The sequence below is a fragment of the Pogoniulus pusillus genome, chromosome 2 (assembly GCF_015220805.1).
Source record: "Pogoniulus pusillus isolate bPogPus1 chromosome 2, bPogPus1.pri, whole genome shotgun sequence".
NCBI lineage: Eukaryota > Metazoa > Chordata > Aves > Piciformes > Lybiidae > Pogoniulus > Pogoniulus pusillus.
In genome coordinates this window covers 36,590,915-36,608,184 of record NC_087265.1, presented here as the reverse complement: position 1 = coordinate 36,608,184, position 17,270 = coordinate 36,590,915, and the positions used below count along the sequence as shown (strand labels likewise).

At 40.9% G+C, this 17,270-nt stretch overlaps 1 protein-coding gene across 3 annotated transcripts in view; it reads left to right on the top strand.

The window, feature by feature from the left end:
* PARD3B (par-3 family cell polarity regulator beta) overlaps positions 1-17,270 on the top strand; it is a 474,018-nt gene that overhangs the window by 376,235 nt on the left and 80,513 nt on the right. For 2 of the 3 annotated variants that reach the window (XM_064161234.1, XM_064161216.1), the window contains one exon: positions 7,802-8,098. The exons of the other annotated variant lie outside the window; for it this stretch is intronic. In XM_064161234.1, the coding sequence (XP_064017304.1) occupies positions 7,802-8,098 (297 nt within the window). The remainder of the gene's footprint in view (positions 1-7,801; positions 8,099-17,270) is intronic. 3 annotated transcript variants of the gene reach the window in all.

Below are 17,270 nucleotides of genomic sequence, written 5' to 3'. Positions count from 1 at the left end.
CTGCTTTAGAGTTCTGTCCTGGTACATGGTGACAGTTTCTCAGGATGTGACTGACTATGCAGAGCTTCTTTGAGTAGGGCCTCCAGAACTGCAGGTTGAGCTATATCCAATATCTTCCTGTTTCTCTGTTCTTGAAGGCAGTCTCTGGGTTCCACAGCTTTTAATGGCAGGGGGTTTGGGTTACTCTTCTGGTAATATTAAGTTCTGTGTTTTAATTTTAACAGAACACTGGGTTTAGAAACTTCAGCATTATCTTGTTCCAAACTTGCCACCTAGCCACCCATCCATCTTCTGCTTGGTGGGGCAAGAAATAAGGAGTATCTCTTACAACATTTCCTGGCTTTCTCATTCCATTAATGAAGGTATTTCTGGATCTGCTCTGGAAGCCACTCTGGCTCAGCTCTTCCAGAGTTTTCATGCAGTGGTTCCTATCCCTTCCTTCAGCTGCCTTACTCTGTGCACTGCAGTCTTTTAATACAGCTGATGTGAGGCTAAAGCATTTTACATTGTGTTTGTCACAGAGAGTGAATACATATGTGGTCATTGACAGTAGCTCAGCAGAAACACAATAACTTGTTAAGCCACAGTAACTCCATCCTATTTCTGAGCTGCAGCTGGAAGGAGCTATTTGGGCTCTTAACTCTTTTGTGGCTGCTATACTCTTGATTTTAGGCATCAGCTGGTGAGAGGCCTGGAACACAGCCCTATGAGCAGAGGCTGGGGGAGCTGGGGTCATTTAGCCTGGAGAAGAGGAGGCTCCGGGGTGATTTCATTGCTGCCTACAACTACCTGAAGGGAGGCTGTAGCCTGGTAGAGGTTGGTCTCTTCTGCCAGGCAACCAGCAACAGAACAAGGGGACATAGTCTCAAGTTGTGCTGGCGGAGATATAGGCTGGATGTTAGGAGGAAGTTCTTGCCAGAGAGAGTGATTTGCCATTGGAATGGGCTGCCCAGGGAGGTGGTGGAGTCGCTGTCTCGGGAAGTGTTCAAGAAAAGCCTGGGTGAGGCACTTAGTGCCATGGTCTAGTTGATTGTCAAGGGCTGGTTGATAGGTTGGACTGGATGATCTTGGAGGTCTCTTCCAACCTGGTTGATTCTATGATTCTAATCAACAATATGAGAAGTCTCTGTGTGTGATTTGTGTGGGTATGTCAGATTGGAAGACTGTTTGAAGGATAAGTGAGAGTGTTTCCTTGATGTATAGCTCTGGGAGTGCACTACTGAACACTGAGATGCAGAGAAGCATTTTCAAAATATCATGTCCTACTTTGAGAATTTCACTAGATGTAGAGAATCCTGTCTTCATTCATCTTCTACAAATAGTGTGCAACGTGTTTTGGAAATGTTACCTCTAGTTCCGTTGATGCTATGTATTTTATCAAGCTTTTTTTCCCCTTCAGTTGTTGTAGAGAAGCTAGCAGGGCTTGAAAGCAGCAGAAAAGATTAGGATATGGTGTGTGCTTGGATGCTGTTGAGAAAAAGATGTGTCACAGGGAAAACTGAAATGGCATTGCTTGATATGCCACTTTGGTTGCCTGTCCTCATGCAGCTTCTGCGCAAAGGTTGTGTTTTTACAGAAACACAGCTAAAGGAAGTTGATGTAGATGTCATGCAGTGATTTAACTGGAGAGCATGGTGTTTAGGTGTCAGAGTGTGATGGTTTGGGCTCTTACCCGCCCCCCCACACTTTGTAGGTACCCAGCTAACTCAGACGGACCCTGGGAATATAGATGAAGCAATTTATTTACAGCTAGCAGAATTTACAAGCAGCTATTTACAATATATACAGTTATATACAATTATATACAGAAATATACAAAGGATAAACAATACAAAAGCACAACTCCCCTCCCAGAAACCTGAGTCCCCAGGAGGGGCTTTCAAACCACCCCAATACCTCCCCTGGCCCTCTCAACCTTACCCCAGTTCTCAGGAAGAAGAGAGGTGCAGCCAAGAGGTTAGGGAGCAAGGTTAGTTGGAGCAAGGTTAATGAGATGTGAAGGCAAAAGCAGAAGAAGAAAGACAAAATGGAGAAAGTTTACTTCTTCTTCCCAGAGCTCTCAGCGTAACTGTGAGAGAAGTTGACATCAATTGTTTTTTCATTTCACTGCCCGTTATCTAGTTCTTTTACCAAAACATTCCAGCTTGCTTCAAACTAGCACACAGAGAAAGCAGGATTGACATGGGATGCCCTAAAGGAGATATATCTGACTTCCCTTCATTCTGTGTTAGTTTTTCTTTACCCTTTCCCTCATCAGGAAGTCTGTAGAAACTTCAGTGCTATGCTGAACTGTTCAGATGGTGCCTCGTGCCTCTCCTCATCTCTGGTTTCACTGCCAGCATCATGGTGCTGAGTGACACTTTTATCTTTTGTCACAAATTTGCAGCACTTTTGTTTAACCAGATCCATGTTGTGCTGTGAGTTTGGGATTCTTGTAGCAATCGTTTGTTCAAAAGCCTGGTTGCTATGATAGCTGTGTAGATTTGGAAGTGTTGGGGTTTTTTTTTAGTCTTGTTTTTGTGATGGAGAGTGAAGATTCTGCTGTGTCAGAGTGGAAGAAATGCAGAGGGAGGTGCAAAACTGGTAAACAACTAGAGTGGAAGATAGCAGTAGCTTCCTGCTTAGCAGAGTTGGCAGAGCATTATAGGAGTGATGGAATGAACAACACATTCATTTTTGTAACCTCAGTAAAGAATTCCTGGGTACCTACTGGGATGTGGTATAGAAAAGATTGCTTTAAAACTGAGTGAAAACATGATGCTGATATTCAGTGAGGCTATTTAAAGCTAAAAAGAAGGAAGAAACTTTGAAAGTGAAAAACATAAGAGAAAGCATGGAAAGACAGGCAAACAAAAAGACAAAGCAACCATCTGATAGTTTGTTTCCCTATATATGAAAATATGGATTGAAATGAAAAAGAGAACACTGAGAAATTTTATAGATTTATGTGGAAGAGTAAAAAAGAAAGAAGAAATATTAATGCAATTATGATAGTCATGTTGAAAAGATGAAACATTGATCATGAAGAATTTCACATAACCCCGTATTGACTGGTCTGTATAATATAGAACAGAAGTAATTGTTCTTGAACAAGTTCGACTTATAATAGTAGCAGCAATTGAAGATTGCATTCAGGAAAAGTTGAAGGAGCTATGCTTATTCACAGGAACAAAAGGAAATTGTGGTGACCTAATTCCAGCTATTGTTGTGCAGAATTATACGGGTATTGATAGCAGGACAAATTACTCTCACTGTCAGACATGAAAGCAAGATTCATGTGATGCTGCTGTGCTGCACTACCCTTGCTTTCAAATAGGTCTTCAATACCTAGGGGACAGGTGATGTATTGGTCCAAAGAACATGAGGGCTCAAAATTCCCTGAGAAAGTGTGGTGACTGTTCTTGGGAGTGTGTGCTGTACCTTCTGCACTGATATGGGATGAGACTATTCCTTGAAAGGCAGTATCCTTCTATTTTGCTACCTGCATCATCCCACGTGGACCTTGTGTGTCATGAAACTTGTATCACACAGTATCACAGTATCATCAGGGTTGGAAGAGACCTCACAGATCATCAAGTCCAACCCTTTACCACAGAGCTCAAGGCTAGACCATGGCACCAAGTACCTCATATGATACATTCCTGCACTCAAGTCTGTGTTTAGAGTTTAAATCACTAGTTGAGTGTAAAGCTCTCCACAATTTCACAGGGTTTTAAGAACATTTAATGCATTTTTGGAGTTAATGTGGAAGACAACACCAATCTCAAAGTGTTTTCTGTATTTTAGTGGAAGAAGAGCATGAATATTGGAGGCAAGGACTACCACCAAACTGACAGTTATTTGGTGCAGGGGCTAACAGTTATGTGATTTTTTTACTTGTTTTGTTGTGTTTTTTTTTAAACAAAGATAGTGCCTCTGTTTCTACATTTCTGACATTAATCCCATGTGGGACATGTGTGATGGTTTGGGGGTTACCCCGCCCCCCCACACTTTGTAGGTACCCAGCTAACTCAGACGGACCCTGGGAATATAGATGAAGCAATTTATTTACAGCTAGCAGAATTTACAAGCAGCTATTTACAATATATACAGTTATATACAATTATATACAGAAATATACAAAGGATAAACAATACAGAAGCACAACTCCCCTCCCAGAAACCTGAGTCCCCAGGAGGGGCTTTCAAACCACCCCAACACCTCCCCCGGCCCCTCTCAACCTTACCCCAGTTCTCAGGAAGAAGAGAGGTGCGGCCAAGAGGTTAGGGAGCAAGGTTAGTAGGAGCAGGGTTAATGAGATGTGACCAGGTCTGAAGGCAAAGGCAAGAGAAAGACAAAAAAATGGAGAAAGTTTACTTCTTCTTCCCAGAGTTCTCAGCGAGACTGTGAGAGAAGTTGACATCAATTGTTTTCATTTCACTGCCCGTTATCTAGTTCTGTTACCAAAACATTCTAGCTTGCTTCAAACTAGCACAGACATGTAAAATGTTCATCCTTCTGCAAGAGAGTTTTTCTTGAAGTGACTGTATATATAAAAGATGGAAAACATCAGTGTAGGCCTCCCTCCCTGTTTCACTGATGTCTGAGGCGTTACTTGCAGTGGACATCCACCCCCTCCTTGTAGTACAAGATGCAGCACCTTAAAAGGCCAATTAGTTTTCACATGAATGGACCAAGTGATAACTTCACCTCAACTTCCTGTATTGAATGTAGTGTATCACTCATGATCATAGGCTGACTGGCTTCCTCCACCACTCCCTGCTTCATAATCTTTTAACCTTATGCACAAACCCTTGCAAAGTCTTTGCATCCTTTTAGCTGCTCTCTGATTGTTACTCATTTCCTAGCAATGCAGGCTGACCACTGCCATTTAGTTTCTGTTTCCATACACAGCTTCTCATGGCTGACTTTCTCCTCTTGCCATTGTCTGTTGCTTTATGAATAAAAACATGTTTTTTACTGAGCTCTGTGCCAGTGTCACCATTCATTTTACAAAGAATAAGTTGTATGTCCTGTTGTTCTGCAAATTAAACTCTCACTGTCCCAAGAAGCCAGTAGCCAACTAAGCCAGTACAGTCAGCAGCAAAATAAGAGAATATGTCCAGCTAAGCCGGCACAGTTGGCAGTAAACTGAGAGAATATGTACCTTATTGACAGAACTTATCACATATTGACACCAGGCTGTACCCTCCATAAAATTTCTCTTGTGGGTAGAGTCAGACTTGTGAGCAGAACCAAAGGTTCATTTTAAAATCTGCAGCTTCTTCAAGGTGCTGCATTATTGTAGGTGATGTTGCATTTGAAGATAATCACCCATCCTGAACAAAACCACCATTTCGATGTGTAAGTACATGTGGCATGAAAATGTGAAGCAAAAGAGAAATGGAATGAAGGTTATGGGTGGAAGAGGAGATGGTTGTGCTAGGAAAAGGAGATCTAGGAGGGAAAATGGAGAAAATCTTAGTAATTTTTAGGGAGCTTCAGTGCAGAAACCTGAGACAGATTGTGGCTTATTTCTTCTTATCATCCTCTCATCTCTGAGAACTATTGTAGCAAACTACACTGAGGCTTCGTGAGTATTTTTAATGACATCCTAAGAAAAAATAAAGAAAACTAACTGGGCTGAGATCAGGAACCTGATTATAGTAAAAATTTCATAGAACCGTAGAATATTTCAAGTTGAAAGGGACCCATAAGCATAATCAAGTTGAATTCCTTGCTCCTTGCAGGACTAGCTAAGACAAAATCATATAACCAGGGGCGTCATCTAGACACTCCTTGAACTCTGGTGATCTTGGTGCTATCACTACTTCCCTAGGGACCCTGTTCCAGTGACCGACCACATTCTCAGTGAAGCATCTTTTCCTGATGTCCAATCTGAGCATCCCATGATTCCCTTGTGTCCTGTCATTGGTCACCAGAGAGAGGACCAGAGAGAGGAGGTCAGCATCTCTCCCTCTGCTGCTGTCTGAGGAATTTATGATGAGGTCACCCTTCAACCTTCTTCTCACCAAGCTGAACAAAATAAGTGACCTCAGCCACTCCTACAAAGTCTTGCCTTTGAGACCTTTCAATATCTTGGCCACTCTTCTCTGGAAGCACTCTATAATAGTCTGATGTCTTTCCTACATTGAGGTGCCCAAAACCACATGCATTACTCAAGGCAGGGCACACCTGTGTGTACTAGAGAGGAGACAGGTTCACTGAGGGAAGGCAGAATGGTTAGTGGGCACCCTATCAACTGTCAAGAGCTGGATTACATGCAAGCTGTGAAGTATGACTGCATTTTCTGCATTTTAAGTGTTAAAAACTAGTGTCATGTCTAGATACGTCCAGAACAGTTAATGGAGAAGGGTAACTGGAAAATAGTGATGCACACTCAGGTACTAAGGTGGTCGTGTAGAATGACATGTTGTTGTCATTCGCCTTTTTAGCTACAAATTATTTGAGAAGTATTAGCATTTATTTTGATGATACAATTCTAATGAAATAAAATAAATAGTATGAATCCCATTCTGCACTTAATTATTCCTGCCTGTCAGACTGGAAGCTCCCAATGTGTTCATCTGTTTATTTAGGGACCCATTTTCTCCATGCCTTTTAAAGACTTTCTCTAGCACATCTTCATTTTTCACTAAGCAGAATCCTGAGGCTATTATGCTTTAGTAGGGCAACCAGGGCTTCTAGACTCTTTTAACTTATTCTCCTGTGGTGCAGATACTGTTCTTTCTATGCTGCTGCTGTATTTCAGATACAGTCAACAGCTAGCATTGACTTCTTCTGTCAGGCACCGCATCTCTGTGTGTCTTTGTTCTTTGTTTCTTCCCCCGTGCTCGGTTACTTTCTGTAAATGCTATTTATTACATACTGTGGTCAGCATTCTGCCAGATCCATCTCACTGCATTTAATCACACTGTGTTGAAGAGTAGCTCAACAGTTAACAGAAGTTCCATGCTTACAGAACCTTGCTGTAGGGTTTTTTTTCCCTCCAGTATGAACATCGAATCGTTGAATATCAGCCGAGTTTGAAATTTACCTGACTATGTTTTACTATTCCAAAGAGATTACACAAAAGCCCTGATTAGCAGCAGCATTTTGTAATACCACTTAAGGCTTTATCGCAGTGGAGTACTGCCAGTAATAGTCTTTAATTCACTTATATGTAGCAATTCATCTCTGTCAGATTTCTATTAATTTCTTTGCTGTTTTACTTAGTCCCTCTCCCCTATACAGTAAGGCATGATTTCCCCATCTACAGAGCCAAAATATTGTGGTTTTTTTAATTAATCTTCAGCAAATAAACTGTGGTCCTTTGCTTTGAGACAACCATGCCATCTCTCAATTTGCATTCACATCTAATCTCGTTTTGACAAGTTAATGCATTTAGGAGAATCTAGGTGGCTCAAGTGACCAAGAGGCAGTAACAATTTTACTGACTAAACAATTTTCCAGATTGGGTTAGATATATTAGCTGCAAATTGGAGAGTGGGCGTAGAATTAGAACTGTATGTGTTTGTGCATGCACGTGTGCACATATACACTTGTGAAAAGCCAGACTAGGTTCAGCATTAGTTTTATTCCTCAGAATTATGACCAACCTTAGCTAGTTAGGTGGTTGCCAGAGATTAAGAACAAAAGTACTGCATGCACCATTTTGTTTATCTGGCACCAGTTTCACAGTGCACTGGAAGCAGTTGGGTTTGGGACTGGTGATGAGTCAGTGTCTGTGGTTGCCATTGAAGTAGATCCAACTGCTGAAGCAGGTCCAAACTATATTTGTTTTTTTCTTTTTCACTGTTAGGATTGGTGCAAAGCATCATGAGTTACGGCAAAAGCAACTGAGAGGCCTGAGTGATTATTCTGCTGGTCCTGGAGGACCTGACATTGACGATGATGAGGTGGATCCCAACTATGCCAGAGTAAATAATTTCCGAGAGGCTTATCCACCGGCAAGCATCTACAGGCCATCATCACCAGCAGTAGCAGAAACCTTTGTGTATCCACGTGATTCTCCTTCAGCACCAGTGGAGAGGGAGCACTTGGAAGGACTGTATGCAAAAATAAACAAGCAGCATTACCCACAGACTCCTGGCGACAGGTAATATTACCACCTGGCATTACAAAGAATGATAGCTTGCTGAGGAGGGAGCCTGGGGCTAGGCAGGATATAGGGGTGTTGTTCAGATGCCCCAAACATTTCCTGGTATTTTCTGCTAGAAAGCTGTGATTTGCTGCAGCAGTACCCCCAAAGCATCTAAGCAAGGCAGCAGTCAAACAGAAATCATTAAAGAAAAGTCCATATTTCACAAACAGAATGAATGAACAGTCCAATTCCTGCACTGCTGAGAGAGTGGTTTTTCCTCTTTCAATCGGAAAAAGTTCTTAGCCTGCAGCAAAAATAATCTCTGTTTTCAGGTCCCTTTCCATCCTGCAGATCATCAAGTGCCTATTAGTAACAGGTTTTGTATGATAGCTTGATACATTGCATATGTTTATGGTTTAGTTTTCCCCAGCTGTGTGATATTACGCACTTTCAATTAGGTTGGGGAGAGGACTGGGAATCATGGCATTTTTATGCAGGCTGCAAAGTGTGGCTTCACAAGACTGATTGCCTTTCACAGCCTTTCCAATAACCAAGTGGGAAGGAAAGAGCAATTTTTAATCCTTACTGTCAAGCTTCCAGGTTCATAGCTTTAAAGAAAGATGTTCACGTTTTTCCCTGAGTTAAAAAGCAAGCAGAAATTCCTTTGAGTTGGTGATGTACTCGCCATTATGGTGCTTTTAAAACTGGCTGCTCTGCAATTTGGGGCTAAAAGAACATAAGGCTTCATTACTATCGTGGTATAAATGTACTGAGGTTGAGTTTTTCAAACCAGCATATGAATATGTAGGCAAGATATACAAGCCCACATTGAAAAGATGAGCTGATGGAGTACAACATGGGGGGCTTGAAGAATTGTTCATTTTACAATCTGTAGTGTCTCCCCGTAACATAGCCTCAGTCTGTGCTGTCTGACACCACACTTGTTAATTTTTGAGAAATATTTGAGCACAGATACAGGAATGTTTTCAGTTTGTGTCATCATAGTACTTTCAAAATGTCTACTGAGTCATGGGTATAAACAGTAATAAACCGCTTCTGACATAAATCCAACCTTGTAGCAGGGAATAGGCCAAGTGTCTCTTTTTCACCTAAATACAGTATGGTAGAGATCTTTCCAAACATAGTGACACTGCTAATGTTTTCTTCTTATTGACTCTTCCCCTTCTGCATAAGAGTTAAGAGAGCGAAATAAGAGGTAGCAACCGCAGGGTTTTGCCACCTAGCAGATTTTGCCTCAACTAGGAGAGCCTTGATGCAATTGTCACTGAAGTCACACAAATTAACCTGCTCTGGATGGAGTTGGACTAGATGGTCTCCAGAGGTGCCTTCCAACCCCTAGCATTCTGTGATCAGAAACTGAGTTCTTAGTGACTCAGTAAACCAAAATCTGGGAATTCCCAGCAGGAGGGAGTCTGGATTCAGGTTCATGTAATTTTCAAGTAAACCTATATGCAGACATAACTCAATTGGAATAAGATGTTGTCATGAAGCTTACTTAGCAGAACTTTTTTAGTTTAACATTTTAAAACATCATTAGTTTGGAAATTTGGCCTATACATTGTTTTACCATGCAGCAAAAAGAAATACTCAAGTCTTTCTCTCTTACCTCTTCTATTTGGTTGCTTCTGTTGTGGTTGTAACTACACTGAATGAGCTCTCGACTTGCCATGTGGATAAGACTAAAGTCCCAACCAGGTTTGGATTCAGTGTTGGGATCCTGGATTTTAATGTGGATTTATCTGTAATCATATGGTAGCAATGAAAAACTAAAACCAAAGCATCTACCAGGCAAGAAAAGTTACCTCGTATCTGTTCCTGGTATCAGAAGTCACACTGAGAGACTGTTACATGCTGATTCTGTACTGTAAAGACAAACAGTCCAGAACAACTTTGCTTTTCTGAATTTAACCAGATTAGGGAACAATAGTAATAGGGGATTTTATTAGGCTGCCTTTGTTTTTTCTCTTTCATCTTTTTCTTGGAGACAAAAAGATTATTGTTTGCCAGCAGAAATGTGCCAAAAGTGACTAATTTTGTTTGAATTTATGCAATGGGTCGTGAGGCTTCAGCCAGCAGTTGTTGAGTATAGTGGCAACTTCAGGCAAGAAATTTTTTCTGTGCTGGTGGAGAAGTACAGAAAGAAGAAAGAGAAATGGGAAGAAAAATCCCTGGATAACATCTTAATTACAAAACCAATTCTGCTTTCAAGGGTCAAGTATGAAAACTACTTTGTCTGCCTCAAAATGATGGGAAACACTATAATGGGTGCTTATTAGCCAAACCAAAGTTATTTTGTGTTTTCAGGAGTGAACATTTATCAAAACATTTGTCATGTAATAGCTCGTGCTTTGGTCTTGCTAGCACATGCATGCTCTGTCTTAAAGCTTCGCTGTTAATTTTGCTTTAGATGGATGGCTTTTTCTCCCACCTCTGACTCTTGGCTTGTAATATAGTGTGTGGAGACTTGATCAGTGACTAAAGTAAATGGGGTTTGGGATAGAAGAGAAGTTTGAACAGAGAGAGAATAAATGATTTCATTTTAGTCTGGGAATTCCAGTTACATGTCGTTATGATAGAGAATTAAAACTCATCATTTGAAGCAGGAGGTTCATTTTTCTTTTATTTGAAATAAACTTAATAGAAGTTTATGTTATTTTTGCAGAAGAATTTATTAACATAATTAGACCTTTTAAAATTCATAGGCCATTTGTAAAGTAAGAAGCTTAGTGGTCAGATAGTTCTGTTCATTATTGGCATACCCTTGCTCACCTTCCCTTTTCTCATCATCAGAATCCATCAAGTGTTCCTGCTTCATTCTTCTTGGTGGATTCACAATTTAAGCTGAGAATCTCCCTCAGAATGCAAAGAAGCAATAGGCTGTACATGTATTAAGTGTGTTGCTTTAAAGATTATGAAGTATGTTTGCTGCCTCCAAGAACTGCTCTCCAGGGTACACACCGACCTGTTTCACGTTGCTCTTTGCTGTACTGTCCTCCCCTTTACCTAAACTTATGTCTGATATTCCAAGGATTTCTTTGTTTTAGGTTTTTGAGGGCCTTGCTTTGTGTCTTATTTGGAGCTGTTGTGTAACGTTCTTCTGCATTGCTTCACAATTTTGTTGATTTTCATTCCAACAATGACTATATTCAGTGAAATAGATGTAATTTTTTGTGTATATTTTGATGAAAGCTTTTGAATTCTTAAGTAAGAGAGGTGCTATATAAATGTAAATTGCCCTTATTAGTGAATATAGCGAAAGCATTGGTGTGATCAGTGTATTGTGTGAATGTTAAGTCAGAGTGAAGAAAAAATTAGTTGGCAAAATCACACATTTCTTTGTAAACCAAACATTTTTTCTGTTTAATTCTAATTAGCCACAATTTTCTGTAATGCAAATAGTATCCCAAAAGATGGTGTAGCCTACACAGCCACCTTGTGCTGCTGGGGAACTTGCAGTCTTTGCCTGAGATGTTCTATGCTTCCCCAGCCCGTGGCAGAGGCTGGGTGATCTATGGCCCATATGTTCCTGAAACAAGTGGTAAGTCACATCTCTCTGAGTTTAGTCATCGAGGCTGTAGCATGACAGTACTAAGTTGCACCATGGCAGAGCCTAGGTGTCAGACCAAAGCCAAAAGAGCATACGCACAACACTATTATCACTTAAATGTCAAGCATGTCACACAGTACAACCCTTTCTCACATTTCAAATAAGCAATTTCCTTCCTTGAACATGGTGCTGTCAAGTATATCCAAACACTCCCAAGTACATCTCCAGAAAGGTCCTAGAGACTTCACTCAACTTATTTCCTCAGCACAGAACTATGAAGCATTTAAAGTCTGATGCCAAACCCATTGCCAAATGTAAATCTTCATTTATCTCTGTGTCTTATCTTGAGGAATTTCAAAGTGCTGGTCTGACAAAAATGAATGCAGTTTTCCTTTGTTTAGTAAGAACAAATTCAGGTCTGTATCTTGTTGCAGTTTTTAAATGCTAATAAAATCCCCAACACTCTTTTATTACACAGGAGTAGAGTCCAAGCCTTTAGTCTGATCCAGCTTTCTGTTTTCAGAGATGCTATGTTGAGTCCTACTGTGCAAGATCTTATACTCTATGATGTTAATTAATAGGCTGAGAAAATTGTATCTTCTTTCTTTCAGGGTGAAAGTCTCCTTATGGAAACTTGCACTCTTCCATAAAATGAATAATCTAGCAACATACAAAGGTGAAAATGGGGAAATGAAAGCCATCCTTCTGCTCAACCCTGACTCTGCCTCTCATGTCCCACGCTCAGATCTTGCCAGAGTCATGACAGAGTGGGGCAGGGCATTGAGCAATCTGCCTCTCCAGGGAAAAGATTAAAGGAAAAATTTGCTGTGTGTTCTGAGAAATCAAATGGGAAAAGTAGGCTGTGTGTAAAGTAAAAAGAGTACCAAGTTTTGAAATTTAGCAAAGGGAGCATTATTTACTAAAAAGCAGGCTACATGCTTGGCTTTTGGGCATGTGTATGTTGTTCCTGCCCTGTTCCATCCCAGGCCATAGGAACCCAGAAATGCACAGAAAAGCCTTTGTTCAAGAAGGCTAACTTAAGCATGTCCAGACATGTTACTTAGCCCTACATGCTTTATAAGCCAGAAAACTGAAGATTTCTTGTTCTCAGTCCAAGCTGCTGTGGGCATCACTCATTGCATGGCCATTCACAACCCTCTCTATCACTGACTAGCAAAAGCTGTAGGAGTAGATGGCCCTTTACTGAGGAATAATAATTCTTAAAGATGGGTGTTGTGGAGGCAAGGTAGAAATTGAATAAGGCTGTGTAATACCTCCGTACCCTTTGCCATGATATCTTGTGTTACAGTAGAAAGATAATTATGGGCACACGTTGGAATAGTTCAACTGACAAGTACAAGCAATGTGTATACTCTCTTATGGTATAGCCTCTTCTGCTTGCAGTCCTAAAATTGTCTATGCTGTTGTCTTGCCCTATACTACCTTGCATCCCTTGAGACACTCCTCTGGTTTCTCTGAAATTTACTCTTCCTGAGACAGATTACAGGGACTTGTGAAACTTTGGCTGCAATCTGGTCACTGTTCTCCATAATGTTAAAAACAGAAACTCAGTATTTGGCAACTTCCTGCCCTTCCAGATTTCTGATGACAGTTAAATTTAAACTGGCACTGGCAAGTACAATGGTTCCTGGGGGCTCTCAGTGTTGCTTTCCTGCCATGGAGGCATGGCAGTTCTGAAACCGCTTTGACCAACAATTCCACAGGAGTGTATGTTGTGCTGTTGTAGTTACCCTTGTATTGTGGTTTTTGGTGCTGATAACATTTGCAGTTTTCTTCCTCAGAAGGGACAAATGAGTGCTGCAGACTGACTGTGCTAACTAGGGGAAATGCTGAGTAACTGGACCTCCTGGGACATGGTTAAATGAGCCTTGGTTTTAATCACTCCTATATATAAAAAAATAATTAGTCTACTGGTAGCATTCCACTAAAACTACTTTACAGGTAACATTCAAAGTGCTAGTGCCCAGGAACCCCTCATCCAGATCTTTCCAACTTTGGGACCCTGGCCCTAGTGTTTGCTTGTCACAGAAACCCCAGGTTTTGTGAAACTTGGATGATCCTGAGCATTTTATGCTGTGTCTGAACAGAAGAAAGTTGTCAAACTTTAAGCAGCGCAGAGCGGCTGCTGCCATGTAATGTGTGCACGCTTGTTAAGGCCATGCATTCTTCAGGAGAAATAAATTCTGTCAGGAATAGTCACAAATCTGCCTGCATGAATCCTGCATGCTAAGGTTTGCATTTGGATCACCTCACTTATTGACAGATGTGTAAAATTTTATATACTGCACTCCCACAACTCCCTTGTGGCTGTCCTGCTGCAGATACTAGTGAGCCTGAGTTTTGGCAGCTGTGTTAAGCATTCAGCTTTGTTTTGGTTTGTTTTTTTTCCTTGCCCTCCAACCGTGTCTTTTCTTATGTGATATATTACTGTATGGAATTATTTTACATTAATTCTGCCTCTTTATTGGTAATGTCCCATTCTTTCAGTCATTTGAATGCAAATGCAAAAGATCTCTGGAGAAAGAGCAGGTCTGTTACTGGAGGATGAGACCGTACCAAAAATACAGAGTGAAATACAGATGGTGTTGTCAGCCTCTTAAATGTACAAATAAAGACAAAATGAGATAGTCCATGCAGCTGCAATGAAATCATATGGCCTTGCATGTGTTCCTGCCATAACATATTTCCTAGTGTGAGCAGGAGATGCTAGATTTTGTTTTATGTAGTTTGACCAGAATCTCATGCTTGCTCCTTTAATCAGCAGCAGAATAACGTGTGTATATGTATTAACTTTTCTCTGCACAATAACTTTTTTTAACAAAACACCATTTAATTTTTAAATGCTAATATGTGTATGTGGTTAATTAAGAAGCCAGAATTGATTGTAAGGCCAGTAAGTTCCAAGTGAGGGAAAGGAAAATCATTACGCTTCTGCTCAGAGATTGCTATTTGTGAACCATTTGATAATGTGCAAAATTAAGATTTTCTAAGTGCCATTTAAAATGAATGGTTTATGGCTGAAGATTAATTAAAATCAGAGTTGTTCAAGAAAGAGAAGCTGTTAAAATCTTGTTTATAGGCTGGTCACTTCCATACTTAAAGTGCAAACCCTAATAGCATGTGGTATTTCCATTTAAGAGGCAAGGGAGGTTATTCTTCCCCTGTACTCAGCACTGGTCAGACCACACCTTGAGTACTGTGTCCAGTTCTGGGCATGTTGAGGGATGTTGAGGTGCTGGAACATGTCCAGAGAAGGGCAACAAAGCTGGTGAGGGGCCTGGAGCACAAATCCTATGAGGAGAGGTTGAGAGAGCTGGGCCTGTTTAGCCTGGAGAAGAGGAGGCTCAGGGGTGATCTTATTACTGTCTACAACTACCTGAAGGGACATTGTAGCCAGGTGGGGGGTGGCCTCTTCTCCCAGGTAACCAGCAACAGAACAAGGGGACACAGTCTCAAGTTATGCCAGGGTAGGTATAGGCTGGATATTAGGAAGAAGTTCTTCACAGAGAGAGTGATTTCCCATTGGAATGGGCTGCCCAGGGAGGTGGTGGAGGCACCATCCCTGGAGGTGTTCAAGAAAAGACTGGATGAGGCATTTAGTGCCATGGTCTAGTTGACTGGATAGGTCTGGGTGATAGGTTGGACTGGATGATCTTGGAGTTCTCTTCCAACCTGGTTGATTCTATGATTCTATAAGGAAGGCTGCCTTACTGGATACACACTGTGGATGGATGGATGGATGGATGGATGGATGGATGGATGGATGGATGTAGCAACATGCTCTGTGTTTTTGTCTTCCTAATTAATAGTTCTCTGGTAGCAGTACAGAGAGAGAAAACCATTTCCTTTGAGAATTTGGTAACATTAAATAAAATTGCTAAATCTTAGTTTAATTATAGTGTAAGGGACATGGTTAAATCTTATGTTGTTCTGTTTTCCCACTGCTCTCCAGAAGCCTGTTGTACTTTATATACTCTAGAATTTTCAAAATGCCCAACTCTGTGTTGCCTTTCATCAGAAGAAGTCTCTGACCATCCTTAGCCTTGCAGAGTTGCTCTAGCTACCAGGGGAAAAAAAAAACACCAAAGTATATTTTTGGGCACATTTATTCTGTACTGCAATTCTGGTTAAATCAGTAATGGCAACCTCATTCCATTTCTCTGACTGAAGAGAAACAACAAGCAGGTCATCATGCTACTCATAGTTGTATGGCTTGTAGTTACAAGAAGTCCTCTGCTGAGAAACTGCTTGGTTTTGTTTTGCTTTCCTTTTCTCTTAGCCCTGCTCCTGATCTTTTCATTAGCCATCTGCTGGTTTCCCCCCAGCTTCTTTGCCTTATATATTCTAGCTTCTGGATATGCAAGTAGTTCCCTAAAAAGCCCATGTGACCTAGCCCTGTGCAAGCTTTGCTGTGTAGCCCAGTGCAAGATGATTCTGCACTGCTGACTTCACAGAGCTGACACTATGACTTTTGAAAAATCCCCTCCTAAGTTTTTTTCCTAGCTGCTACAAGTTTTCTGGAAAAGGGGAATTCTTCCTTTCATTGTAGAGATAATACTGGTTTAGTAAGTCTGATTGGTGCACGAGGGTATGGCATTTTATGGTGCTGGATTTTTAACTCTGGATATACTATGAATCTCTATCTTGAAGGTGGTAGAGGTAGGACATGTGGAGCACAGACCAGCTCATGTGTGTGACCATCCATATTTTCAGTCTTCAGGTAATGACATAATGTCACAACAAGCTCTGTCCTGACTTTTCACTTTGTTAAGATATCTTAGTGGCTTCTGGTCGAATTGTTTTGTAAAATTAGTCAAAGTTTAGTGGGAGACAAGGAATTGTTTCCCAGAAATCTTAAAGTAATGGGCAAAGGGTTACATTTGGAAGAGGGGTAAAAAGGGTTATCATTGAAATGCTTCAAAACTCTGAGTAGCTCCAGTTAAGAGAACAGTGATATCTGTCTAATAAGGATGGAGAAGTAACTCTTAGTTGTGATGGGGAAAATGGACACAGACTGACCAAAGCCATGGAACAATGGTAGTGTTTTCTAGTGTGACTGCTTGCATCCAGGCAGAGTGCTCAGATCTGTGTTGTACTCATACCCTCTAAATGCACAGTGGAAACCTAATGGTTGTAGTCTCTATGCATTGATAAGATGTAGGGAATTGCCATACACTGATGTTTCTGTAGCCCAATTCACCTGCAGTGTGCACTGGCAGGTCTTTAAGACTTTTTCTGCTAATCTTAATTCTTCTGTTACATGGAGTAACTTTGTTCTCAATACAAGATGTAAAAGATTTAACAGTGCCACAGATCTGACCTCAGAATGAGCCCATGAGAACCTTCTCATGGAGGGTTCAAGCATCTCATATCAGGATAAAGCAATTTCTTCTAAAGACAGTCCAGGATTTTGCTCCCTGCTTGTGTGAAGATGCTGGTGGTGAAAGGTTACCCAGGCACTTATTAAGCATCATTGCAAGTATAGGCAGATTCACAAACCAGGTACTTCAGTTAACAGCAGATGGTAAGGACTGATGTTTGAAATGCTGAAAATCACTCAATATTGTACTAGGAAAAAATTTTGGGAAGACTGATGAG